General features: G+C 39.9%; 1 protein-coding gene across 10 annotated transcripts in view; it reads left to right on the top strand.

Annotated features, from left to right (window-relative positions):
- Window positions 1-14,420, top strand: part of LOC5579651 (calpain-A) — a 117,286-nt gene that overhangs the window by 64,622 nt on the left and 38,244 nt on the right. For all 10 annotated transcript variants that reach the window (XM_021852891.1, XM_021852894.1, XM_021852892.1 and 7 more), the window contains 2 exons: window positions 10,891-11,562; window positions 12,170-13,027. In XM_021852891.1, coding sequence (XP_021708583.1) covers window positions 10,891-11,562; window positions 12,170-13,027 — 1,530 coding nt within the window. The remainder of the gene's footprint in view (window positions 1-10,890; window positions 11,563-12,169; window positions 13,028-14,420) is intronic.

The following is a 14,420-nucleotide window of genomic DNA, read 5'->3' on the forward strand; positions in this document are numbered from 1 at the left end:
TGTTTTGAATTGAGCTAGAAATCTTAAAAAGAAACTCTTACCCCACTCGAACTTTTGCCCCACTTTACTCTAACTCTATCATGTCTATAGGTACAAACGAGCAAACATTTTGAGGTGAAGATGAATCGCAGCCAAACTTCACTAGCTGGTGGTGACCAATCGGTTAGGTTTTCAGCTCAAACGGGTGTTTGGTTCTCCAGATCCGTTCTCTTGAAAATTTGAAGTTTGGCTTCGATTCACCTTCACCTTAAGCGAAATAATTGAGTCCTTAAATGTTTAATGAATTCTTGTTTTTATTATACGAATAATAATAATACGAAAAAGCATGTTCTTCCAACTACTTTAGAAATTTGCCCAGCTCAAATAACAACTAAAACATATTTAAATTTAAATTTTAAAAATGGTTCCAAATATGAACCTTGACACTTTTGATCATGTTTGACGTTCACTTTGTCGACAAAAATACCACAGGGATTTTAGTTTTAACACTGCACGGAGAAATATTTTTACCTAATTTTTGAGTTTACTTTACCCAAAATTAAGTATATCGATTATAGTTTCAACTCAAAATCTCTCGGTTTTCTCCTTCTCCCACACGAATGTTGTCAAAAATAGAAAGAGCTGCATCTACCCAAGGGGGGTACTTTGGCCCAATAAGCCAAATTTGGGTAAATGCAACTTTTCTTATGTTTGGGTCGAAAGAACTCAATTTTGCATTAAATCAACCCAAAATTGAGTTTATTTTTCTAATGGAATTAAAGCCAAACTACCTAGTGGGGACCTTGGAAATTTAGCCAAAATTAGGTTACTGGGCTCAACTACGGAATTACGTAGAAACAACCCAAAATTGAGTTGAATTCCGTCTCCGTGTGGGGTTGTTCCTATCTGACATTTCGGAAGGGACACGGGAAACAAAATATACCCAAAATTTGAGTTCAAACCAAGGGGTGTGACAAATTCTCAGAAATCGTAAAAAAAATGTTTTTTGGACTTACAGTCGAAGCGCGTTACAACGTCATCGCAAGGGACAGTCGCAATAGAGAAAAATCGTTATAGAGAATAGATATAACATTGAAATATTTTTCAAGGGACCGAAAAACGTCGCTATAGAGAGATTTTGTCGTTATAAAAGTTGTCGCTATAACGAGCTTCGACTGCTATGAAAATCATTAAAAAAAAATGATTAAACATGTCCCAGTAAACATTTTGGCTGGTATATTTTTTGCTATACATCATTCTATATGAATCAAATCACTCGTATAAAATGCATGAAAACGCTATATACACACCAAAGTGGAGGCCATATACGCACTTCCCACGACTTTTTCAGACTTTCCATGGTCAGCAATACGATGCCACAAAATTCCGATAAAAATAAAAAAAAAGTTCCCAGCGAGACTCGAACACCAGACCTTTGGATCCCTTACCCAGTACCATACCACTACACCACAGACCGCTTCATGAATATGGAGTGATTATTTGCCAATATGAAAGGAAGTTTGCTCTACAACACACATGCTTTGTTGTTATTTGAAGCCCACCGCCAGAAGATACCAATCTCGGGTGGTAAATTTCGCTAAGTTATTGCGATTTCATTTGATGCTAGTCTGCATTGATAAATGATGTCAGTTTATACAACTTGACGCGATTCTAGATTATACTATTTACGGCATGGTTTGTTGTCAACAAAGTTTGTCGACAATGAATCGTAGTGGGGAATTATATACAATTTGTGTTAACATTTATTCGCTATGATTTGGCATATTGTGCGATTCTGATTTTTGACGTATAAATATGAGATTTTTGGCACACATTCTTATACGATACGTGGTTCACTGGGGTGTTTCTAGCCTTAACTTAAGCGTTTGGTATTAAAATTAGGACATGGACCTTATTGCCTTTAACAGTTTTACGATTAAATTTCATTAATATTATTCGATTGCTTGTATCATTTCCGCATCGTACATCATAGAAAAAAATCACATAGTCATTTATTTATGCGAAACATCTCAAAACACACTGCCTCTACTATTCTTAAGCTACCTCCACTAAGGGGACGTTTGCCCTATTCCAATTTGCTGAAGCAGTTTTGTTCGATGTTTCACATAATATGCGTTTTCGAATGATAAAAATCGGTCCTTGGATCAAAAATAGGGTTCTGAAACTGGACTCAAAATAGTCACCTGTTTTCAAAATGACCAGGGAGGTTTATGACTTGCACGATAGTACATTATGCTCAGGAAATTCACACAAAAGTGAAATTTAATCAGCCTTTTATCGCTTCATAGTTGGGCGCTAACTAATTGCACTGAGGAAGGCACCCGGTCGTACGAGAATACTATATAATATTTTAAAGCATGCATAGCGATGGAAAACCATTTGGAAATCTTATTTTAGGTGGAGTCCGCTGTTCGGCGGGCAACACTCCCTTAAGCGTTAATGGTCTGCATGCTAATTAAATTGACTAGAACTTACTCACAAGCATTTGAAATAGTTGAAATCATCAAACAGTTCATTTGTTAATCTCCACCAGAAACGTTCCATTCGAGGCAATGTCGCAAGAAGTCGATCCCTTAGTGAAGTGTTGCTTTAAGTTCAACAGGCAAGGCGAATCAAATACGCTGCACTCCAGCCGACTCAAGTTCAAGGAAGTGTCGGACCTGTACGCTCTGCCAGGGGTTATTGTCAAGGTACCGATTATTTTTCCTAAATCCGAAAGAAAGATTCTGCACGACCTTCTACTGTTCGCCTTCACCAATCTGGACCGGATGCTGGCTCCTAAGTGGGAATGTGCCACCTACTCATCTGACCTGTTCACCCAGCGGGGCTTCCTTGTTCCGCTCTAATGGAGTGTTCATGTCTCGATGAAGAAAGCTTTTACTCCTTCCCTCTTGATTGGAAATGCATCTGCGAGATGTGGTCAATCGATTCCATCATGCGGTAGTCCCCAATCTCGATTGGCTGTGGTCAGTCTGTAGCAGATAACGGTTCGGCTATGACGACGAACTCCTCGGTGGTGGAATCCTTGGTGCAACGAGTCGTTGAACGGAATCTGGTCTACGTCAGTCCACAAGTGTTCGATCGTGGAGGGCGAGAAAGCGTGGAGTTTTCCGGTGGTGGAGTGGTTTATCAATATGGGATGTACGATCGGAGCTATGGCCGGTACTGCCAGGAAAATCCCATGGAGAGCTACTACTACGACAGCTACGAGTATCAGTGTCCTGTTCACGCGAGATATCTGCCACAGATTCCACTGAAGAAGTACTACACACCGGACGGGGAGTACATCTATCGAGTATGGTTTGGTTCTTTTGTGACGTTGTTCTGAATAGTGAGAAAATGCATGTGCAGAACCGATTGTTAAACTTTTCGCCGATGTTCATTACTCCGCACATTAGTATCCCGAATGCTGTTTCCTCGAAAGACCCATTTCCCCGAAAGTGATGCAGTTTAAAAAAGTGCAAGTGCAGTGACAGATCAAAAAGCAATTAAAAAAGAAAATTACCGTGCAATGCGAATGTCGGATACCGGCCTTAATTGTTTTAAAATTAATATTTTGTCAACATTTGTAAATATAGAAAACGTCATAATTTTGGATTCCCGCGAAATTATGTACAAAAATACCGTTAACAATGCGAGTATCCGGCTTTCGAAGCGTCCTGAAATTCAATGCAACAAGGAATTTGGACAAATTTTCAAAGATTCAGTGGATGGTGAAAGTTGAAAGAATCGCCAATCATATTACGACGGGTCGATATCGAATGATAGGTTCTGTCGCCACTCTGGAATGTATGAAGTTATTACAATTATGAGTGCCAACAATTTTCGAGGTAACGAGCTATTCGGGGAAACGGGATGCTCGGGAACTAAAATTCGTGGAAAGTAGCACAACAGTCCGAAAGCGGACTGACAATCGATCCTCATTTTACCGAAGTCGGATAACACGACAATCGACCAACGGCAAGAAACAATGGACTGCTCTCTGGATTGAAAGAGGTATTTGATCTACTGGCGAGTACTAAAGAGAAACTTCGCATCAGATCCAACAAAAAATGCATGCCAAGATATTAGAATTTCAATTCTGAATTTTTCTAAGGCTATGCAGAACATGAAAGACAATATGTTTAAAAAACATAAATTTGATTGAAAATAACATAAAAATCATAACCATAACGAAATCATAATCATAACTAAAGGTTATATAAAGTTTGTTTAATTTATTGGTGAGAAATTGAGACATTTAACAACTTGTTTTTAAAGTCCTGAAAGAAATACTGAAGTTGTTCCCAGTATTCTCTTGTCAGCATCAATATTTGCAGCATATCGATGATTTGATACAAATATTAAAATGGCAGGGCCCACTGTGCAGACTTGGTGAGGGCGATCAGATTATTCACGAATGAATAACATGATAGACGATTTTTTTCCAAGTTTGCGAAGGAAGTAACGGAGACAACGTTCCACATAATGAAAAAGGCAAAATCGTTGGAAGTGGCGTTGTTAATGCTATCCTGTCGATGTATATCTGCTGTATTTATGTTAGACCAAATAGTGATCCGGAGATTTACCGACAACACTCTCGCAGCGTTCGGTGTTTGCTTGATCTCGCGAACGACACCGACATGGTCGTTGTTCTTGGTGACTATAACCTGCCAAACCTCTCTTAGAATTTCGACGATGATCTTAACGCTTATCTACCTGCCAACGCCTCTTCTGAGCATGAGATCACACTAACCCAATCGATTCTCGACACTGGACTCTCTCAGGTGAACGATATTACGAACTGCAATGGGCGTTTGTTGGATTTGTCATTTGTATCTGACACCCAAAAAATTGAACCTTTGGAACCGCCAAATTCATTACTCCCGATCGACGCGCATCACAGACCATTCGTTCTGAAATGCGACATTTCGTCTGTAACTGACACACAAGACAATATTTTCTGCTACGATTTTAAGAGATGTGATGTTGAAGTGCTTAACGATGCGTTGGCTCGAGTGGATTGGTCATCCCTTCTAACCGATTGCCATATTGACACTGCCGTTTCTCGTTTCTATGAAACCATAAATAACATCATAGCCGAACTAGTGCCCCTCAAAAAAATCTGGCGAACTCATCACAAATGCCCCTGGTGGAACCGGGAGTTGAGGACAATGCGAAACAGGCTTCGAAAATTCCGTAAAAAGTACTTCAAACACCGATCAGCAGATAATAAGCAGTCTCTCCAGAGAATGGAAAACCTGTATGATGAGCTGCGAACAACCGCATTTCGGAATTACATCAGACGACTGGAATCCGACTTCAAGCACGACCCCTTTTCGTTCTGGTCTTTCGTTAAAAGCAGGAAGCACGGCCAGGGAGCAGGGTTGGGAAAAAAATCTGAAATTCACTCTACAGTAGCCAAGCAAAGCCAATCACAGTCAGCTAATCCAGTGAAACTCACGCCTACCGCTGCTGTAGGCAAAGAGCCTTGAAAATCGCAAAACACCCGTTGCTAAGGGCAACCCAAAATTACAGTAGAAAAATGTTCTATTTCCCGCTGCATTTCCCGCATTTAGAGCCTTCAATGCACTATGGGCCAGGGACGCAATCTGGCGGGACAAAATTAATAACTTGGTAACGAAGCGTTTCCGGTATTTGGTGTCTTCGGCAAAGTTTTTTGTAATAACGAGGACCATCTATTCACATAAACGGATAGTTCGTAAATCGTCCGCATAGGTGGCGCCACAATCTAACTTTTTACTGTGACGTTCTAGAGACTTGGCATGTTCGGCAAAGTTGTTCATTTCTATAAAATAAACAACTCTCTCGAAGACGTCAAAATTCCACAGCCTACTGTTTTCGAGTTATTGGCAAAATTAGAGAAAATTTGTGAAAAAACGATTTTTTTCACCGAATTTGACATTTTTCCTAAGAACCATGTCATATAATATTTTTGCTGATAAATATATAACAAACGCAAGCTTTAGTGGAAAAAATTTAATAATACGACGCATAAAACTTAAGAAATCATGGAAAAACTTGAAAAATAGAGCAATTTTTGAACCTTAATATCTCCAAAAGCGCAAAAAACCGCAAGCTCAAATTTTCAGGCAACATAGAGCAATACTTGATGAAACGGATGTCAAAATTCCAGAGAGGTATATTTTGGTGTTTTTGAGATTTTTTTATTTTTTTTACGGTTTTCTTTTTATTACGCGATTAATATTTTCGTGGCAAATATTTAGGTGTAATTTAAAATTAGCGGAAAAATATATTTTATTATTTCATGAAATTATTATATCTCCTCACAGTACAAGCTGGCTTTGGATTTCATTTCGAATTCGTTGTTACAATTTTCCGGAAGCTCAAAATTTAAGCAAATCCGTTGATTAAACACATATTTAAAATTAAACAACCTAACAGTTCTCAAAATCGAAGGAATCTCCAAATTGATACCTTTGATCTGTATTCTCTGTTTCGAAACATCCAAGGATCAACGCTCTTTCCGCTTTGAAACAAATATACAAGCTCCGGACAAGAGATCGTGCGCTCTGAAATTTTAGTATTTAGAGATATCGACATGAATATGCTTCAAAATTTGATTTTCCGTGTTAAAAGTAACACATTCACAAAAATAAATTACTCACCTCGAACCATGATGGCAACAATTAACTGATACATGATCAAGTTTATCATGGCATACTATACCATTTGAATTATTGAAGAAAAAAAAAATATGTACCCAGTTTTAATCTACACTTTCATCTACATTACTCGATATCAACTCAAGGAACTGCTCTTAAACTGAATTTCATGGCTACTATGTAGGCTTTTTTAAACAGTTTTCCCAAAATTTTTGTTTCACGACTCGTTATTTCTTAAAGTCGATCGTCCCTTCAGATTCCTCATGGAAACTAACTGTATAGGAGTAATACAATCACTGTAAAAAATGAAATATCTCAAAAACACCAAAATATACCTCTCTGGAATTTTGACATCCGTTTCATCAAGTATTGCTCTATGTTGCCTGAAAATTTGAGCTTGCGATTTTTTGCGCTTTTGTAGATATTAAGGTTCAAAAATTGCTCTATTTTTGAAGTTTTTTCATAGTTTCTTAATTTTTGTTTGTCGTATTATTAAAATTTTTCCACCAGAGCTTGCGTCTGTTATATATTTATCAGCAAAAAATATTATATGACATGATTCTTAGGAAAAATGTCAAATTGAGTGAAAAAAATTGTTTTTTCACAAATTTTCTCTAATTTTGCCAATAACTCGAAAACAGTAGGCTGTGGAATTTTGACGTCTTCGAGAGAGTTGTTTATTTTATCAAAATGAACAACTTTGCCGAACATGCCAAGTCTCTAGAACGTCACGGTAAAAAGTTAGATTGTGGCGCCACCTATGCGGACGATTTACGAACTATCCGTTTATGTCAGTAGATGGTCCTCGTTATTACAAAAAACTTTGCCGAAGACACCAAATACCGGAAACGCTTCGTTACCAAGTTATTAATTTTGTCCCGCCAGATTGCGTCCCTGGCCCATAGTGCAATGACCTTCACGATTTAGAAAATTCATTCACCCAACATAGGCTACTTGATGAGATTCACGTTTTTTGAACTACTGTACTTGGAAAGCCACGTGATTTTCGCGAAATTCAAGCCTACTACTATTACCAATCCCAGCACTGCCAGGGAGTCCCGTCGGACATGGTTTACCGCAGCTGTAAAGCGTCCAGTTTCCGAGATACCGCAAATCTTTTTGCCGACTTTTTTTCAACCGTTTATAGCAACTAACAATTCAACGCCGTTCAAACTGCTTTTAACAGCTCCGTACATCTACATCGCCTGGAAGTATCAACAAACGATGTCCATACAGCGCTGTCAGATGTTGACCCGACGAAAGGTGCTGGGCCGGATCGCCTTCCTCCCGTTTTCTTCAAAAAGTGTGCGTCCTCGCTCTCGTTACCAGTATCGATTATTTTCAACAAGTCGTTATTGGACGGCATCTTTCCTGAAGCGTGGAAGATTGCATCTATTACGCCAATTCACAAAAGTGGCAGTATACACGATGTCGAGAATTATCGGCCGATCTCAATACTAAACTGCTTGGGTAAGGTACTTGAGAAAATGGTTCATGAAGTTCTTTACCGCTCCGTCCGTCATGTGATATCTGATAGTCAACATGGATTCATGAAAAACCGTTCGACGACTACAAATCTCATGACATTTGCAAACAAATTAACGAAGAGGATCGAAAAGAGGCAGCAGGTTGACGCAGTTTATATTGATTTCTCCAAAGCTTTCGATAAAGTGCCCCACACGTTAGCTGTGGAGAAAATGCGGCACATTGGTTTGCCCGACTGGATCATCAACTGGACGTCATCGTACTTAACTAATCGTAAGAGTTACGTAAAAATTAGCGACGCATTTTCCGATACCTTCTCCGTTCCCTCCGGAGTCCCACAAGGCAGCCACCTTGGCCCGTTAATTTTTATAATTTTCGTCAACGACATCTGTAGTCTTCTTCGCTGTGATTGTTTGATGTTCGCGGATGACTTAAAAATCTACCGCACCGTATTGTCACCGTTGGACTGCTGTGCTCTTCAGGAAGATCTGAACATTGTTTTGGACTGGTGCGGAAGGAATGGAATGCAAGTGAACATCTCGAAATGCAAGGTGATTTCCTACAGTCGTCAGCGCTCGCCATTCTTCTTCCCGTACAGACTCGACAGTGAACAATTGAAACGTGTTGACAAAATTCGGGATCTTGGCGTCGTTATTGATTCTAAAGTTAGGTTTAACGAGCATATCTCTACCGTCACAGCCAAATCGTATGCACTATTGGATTTCATCCGGCGCAACACAGCTGCCTTCGACGACGTGTATGCTTTAAAAACTCTTTTTTGCTCCTTAGTGCGTAGCACTTTGGAATATGCTGTCCAAGTCTGGGCACCGTATCATAACGAACAGTGCCATCGAATAGAGAGCGTCCAGAAATCGTTTCTTAGATACGCGTTACGTCGTCTACCGTGGTCCAATCCCATCGAATTACCGGCCTATGAAGACCGTTGCCAACTAATTGACATAGAAACGCTAGCGAACCGTAGAAAAAAATTGCGCAGATTATTCGTGTTTGACCTGATTATGAATCGTATTGACTGTAATTATTTGTTAGGTAATATTTGTTTTTATGCTCCTGTACGCACTCTTCGTAATCGTTCTATTTTGTGGATTCCTACTAGACGCACTCAATACGCTTTTTTTGACCCTTTTGACGATAGTTGTAGATTATTTAATGATGTTTCCGATAAATTGTACCTGAATATCTCTAAAAATGTTTTTGCTAGTAGGATAAGGAATCTAGATTAAGTCACAATTTGTGCAACCATAAGTGTTGAAGATGTAGAACCAAATAAATAAAAATAAATGCGCACTCCTGAGATCCTTTCCCTGGGATGGGACAAAGGTATTTCCCCCGTATGTTCTGGCTCTAGTGCCTAGGCTTAAGCGCCATTAATCGCTCTCTGAAACGGAAAGAAAATTGAAGAAGGCCATAAATATGTGAGAGTTTTATACAAAAACTAAGTTTAAGTATGAAATGATCTATGAAAGTGTATGTTTTGCTGACATTTCGGTGGGCTTCGTGGCCGTGCGGTTAGTGTCGCCAGGCAATGAGCGCATCGTGTCATGAGGTGTGGGTTCGATTCCCGCTGCAGCCATTGAAACTTTTCGTCAGGAATGTTTCTCGGCTGTACCAATGGAGCATGCTTGTCCGTTGTCTAGTGTTAAGTTACAGTCTGTGCAGCTAAATGGCTGAAGACGGTGTCCGTGTCTTTTTTTTTAATTTCAACAAATCATAGTTCTCAAAGCATCACTTTTAGAACATTGACATTTAAGTAATTTTAGCCACTCGTAAAATTGCACAGAATCATACGCGGCGACTATATTGCAATGAAACTGCGAAAAATGAATGTATTGATTGTCTATTATAATGATAATGTATCTTTGACCGGCTATGATCATATTGCTCGGTTCCTAAATGTTTCATATAAAATCTATTTTATAAAATACTAGAATCTTTGCAATTTCGTGCACAAAATGCCCATTGATAGTTTAAACATCTGTCTGTGCGGGGGTTGAAATTGACCCAACATTTCAAATCGTAATAACTTCATGGAATTTCAATCGATTTTTGATTTTCCTGTTGTTTTGAAATTTGGACGCCTATATCTCAGCTCCATGCTCCTCCATGCAAAGCAAATCACAGTCATCGAAGCCAGTGAAACTCAAAACTCGTAGCAAAACACCTGTTGCTACGGGCAACCCAAAATTAGTATTCCAAATGATTGCAACTAAATGCTTGTAAGTTTTTTTTTTTTGTATGACATGGAGAAGAATTTCTCTCAGGAACATTCCCTTTTCTAAACATTAAACATATTTTGATACATCCGAAAATTGTTTTTAGTTTTCATTGTAATTTGTTTTTACTGTGATTTCAAAGCAGGCACCCTTGTTAAATATGAATCTTCCAAAATTGTATCAAATACATCATGCATTAGGGCGGTTCAAATTTTAAAAAAGTTCAAAAATTCAATATCGCATATCTCTATGAATTGCATCTGAATTGCTCTCAACATTAACTTCCTATGAGATGACAAAATTATATTTATGTTACAGTAAACACCGAAAAAGCTAAAAATTCAACAGAAGACAATTTTTATCCTAATGATAGTAAGCAATATATGGCCGATTGGATTTTCAACCTTTTTTCAAATTGAAATGCGCCATGGACAGGGCCAACCCAGACTACAGCATATGAACACATATGAACAATTGACCCCGATTTCCCACCGCAAAATGTTCTTTATCCGATGATTAATTCACGATTTTCCCTCTCCTTTCAGCTCGGTGAAAAGGGCAGCGGGTTCCGAACGCGTACCGATGTCCAGGATTACTACGTCCTCCGCAGCCAGTGCCTTGAAAGTGGATCCCTGTTTGAGGACCCGGAGTTCCAGGCCGTTTCCTCATCGTTGATGTTCTCACGTCGTCCGGATCGGCACTACGAATGGCTCCGTCCGCACGAAATCTGCGAGAATCCGGAGTTCTTCGTTGAAGGATTCTCCCGGTTCGACGTGCAGCAGGGTGAACTGGGCGATTGTTGGCTGTTAGCCGCTTGTGCCAACTTGACTCAAGACCAGAAGATGTTCCTGAGGGTGGTCCCGGAAGACAATAGCTTCGAGGACGATTATGCCGGAATCTTCCACTTCCGCTTCTGGCAGTATGGAAGATGGGTCGATGTGGTCATAGATGATCGATTGCCCACCTACCGTGGGGAGCTGATCTACATGAGATCCTCGGAAAAGAATGAATTCTGGAGTGCTCTGTTGGAGAAGGCATACGCTAAGCTGCACGGATCGTACGAAGCGCTAAAGGGTGGCACCACTTGCGAAGCCATGGAGGACTTCACCGGGGGTGTGACTGAAATGTACGACCTCAAGGATCAAACGCCGCCGAATCTGTTTGCCATCATTGAGAAAGGGTTCCAGAGGAATTCGATGTTTGCCTGCAGTATTGAGGTAAGAGAATCATTTATTTAATTGTATGCATATATGGGAAAAACACATGTTTTGAAAGTCATGGTGCTCAACCCTGGAATGGTTTCAGATATCAGAAGGCCGGCTCCAGTGGAACGTTCCCCGCCAATTGGGATATTTGTGCCATCGCCATCTTCTTCTTTTTGGCGCTACGTCCCCACTGGGACAGAGCCTGCTTCTCAGCTTAGTGTTCTTATGAGCACTTCCACAGTTATTCACTATGCCAATGACCAGTTCTGCATGTGTATATCGTATGGCAGGTACGAAGATACTCTATGCCCAGGGAAGTCGAGAAAATTTCCAACCCGAAAAGATCCTCGACCGGTGGGATTCGAACCCACGACCCTCAGCTTGGTCATGCTGAATAGCTGCGCGTTTACCGCTACGGCTATCTGGGCCCCATCGCCATATATGAGCCTATTTCAACATCTACATTTTTTAGATAAATATAAACGGATTTATAGGCTCAGTGTAAATAAACATATCTTTCATTCTAGGGTTGAGCACCATAACTATACAACGTTGATTTTTTCTAGGACAATCTATTGAATATAAAACTTACTAACTAATCTCGCATCCTCCTACACAGCCTGATCCCCACGTGACGGAAGCGGAAACCCGTGAAGGTCTCATCCGAGGTCATGCCTACTCGATCACTAAAATCCAGCTGGTGGATATCGTAACGCCGGGCACGTCGGGCAAGATACCGCTGATCCGTCTGCGCAATCCATGGGGTAACGAAGCCGAATGGAACGGAGCGTGGAGCGACCAGTCGGCGGAATGGCGATACATTCCCGACGAGCAGAAGGAAGAACTTGGCCTCAACTTCGATTGCGATGGGGAATTTTGGATGTCATACCGAGACTTCACCCGGTACTTCGACCGCATTGAGATCTGTAACTTGAGTCCGGACTCGCTCAGTGAAGAACAGGTCAACCGGGGTAAGCTCCGATGGGAAATGTCCACCTTTGAGGGTGAATGGGCCATCGGCAGTACGGCTGGAGGTTGCCGTAACTATCTCCAAACGTTCTGGCATAACCCGCAGTACGTAGTCCACCTGGATGATCCCGATGAGGACGATGACGAAGGCAAATGTACGGTCATCATTGCGTTGATGCAGAAGAATCGTCGATCTCGCCGAAACATGGGCGTGGATTGTTTGACGATCGGATTTGCTGTGTATCGAGTGACTGAACGCGACTTGGCACAGAAACCGCTGAAGATGAACTTCTTCAAGTACAATGCTTCGGTGGCGCGTTCGCCGGCGTTTATCAATCTGCGTGAAGTGAGTTGTCGGTTCAAGTTGCCCCCGGGCGAGTATTTGATCGTGCCGTCCACGTTTGAGCCGAACGAGGAAGGTGAATTCCTAATCCGAGTGTTCTCCGAGTGCAAGAACAGTATGGAGGAGAACGACGAAGAAGTCGGAGTAGGGGAAATTGATGATCGGGTAAGTTACATTTTTTGTTTATATAGGCATTTTATTTATTTTTAAAATAGAACATGGTTTTATATAAAACATTCAGATATTTTTTTCCAGTAATTCTTCAAAGAATTAGGCATTCTTTTAGTAAGTCCTTCAAAGACTCTTCCAGTTACACAAGTAATTTGTTTGCGAAACTTTCCAGAGTTCCATTTAATTAAAAAAAAACCTGACTTAATCCACCGATGGTGAGACTGAACCCTTCTTACATTTCCATACAGGTTTCAGATAATTATTATTCATCATTTATTTGGAACCTTGTACCAGTATAACTAAACATTAGAATTTTGTGACCATGTTCTATCTGCTCTAATAGTTTAATGGTTTGCGAGGAAGTCCTGGTGGATATCAAACTTTATAACTTTTCATACGCTTTTAATCATAGTTTAAGAGAGTCTATAAACCCATGTTGCCATCCTGTTAAATAATATCTAAAAATGAAAAATTGATGTCATAAAATGATTTTGCCAGCGATTTTTTTAAGATTTATGTGCAGGTTTAAATTAAAAAAAGGGGTATTTTAGAGATTTTTGAAAAAAAATGATTTTTATCTCTATAAATTATAATTCGATTGCAGTATGATTGTGAATGATGTCAGAGCTTTCAATCGATGAAAAAAAGAGCTTAAATCGGATTAAAAATAGCTGAAAAATTGATCAAAATGTAAAAAGTTGAATACCTTACAAAAAAAAATTCCAGCACCTTAGAAAATTCTTCCATTGATATCTCTGTAACTGGTAATCCGATTTCAATGAAAATTTGAAGGCTTATGACTGAATGTCAGAGCTTTCATTAGCCGATAAAAGAACTTAAATCGGTTTAAAAATGGCTGAGAAATCGATCAAAATGCAGACAGTTGAAAATATTAGAATATGCTTTTTCTAGTACTTCACGATACTGTTTGAATCATAACTGAATATCGCAATGAAATTCAATAGCGTTCTATGGGAGAATGTTGTAGCTTTCTTTTAGAGCTAAAAGTGTTTAAATCGGTTGACAAACAGCTGAGATAATTGAGTGACATTTTTTGTAACACACACACACACACACGGACATGTGCTCAGTTCGTCGAGCTCTATCGATTGGTATATGAGACTTGGCCCCCCGGGCCTCGGATCAAAAGTCGGTTTTTCAAGCGATCTTTATACCCTTCTTATGGTTGTAAGAAGGGTAAAAAACCATTTATACTCCTGAATTTTCTTTATCCAAGCATTTATCAAGGATATTATTATTTGCGCTTTCATTTGCGATATACTTAAGCAAATCCCCCTGATCTGCAGGGATGTTGCACGAGCATCGACGTCAGTGTGGTAGCTATTGACGATCAAAAGTAAGGTTAGGTTGCGAAAGTTTTTCAAAT

Source organism: Aedes aegypti, chromosome 3, assembly GCF_002204515.2.
Source record: "Aedes aegypti strain LVP_AGWG chromosome 3, AaegL5.0 Primary Assembly, whole genome shotgun sequence".
NCBI lineage: Eukaryota > Metazoa > Arthropoda > Insecta > Diptera > Culicidae > Aedes > Aedes aegypti.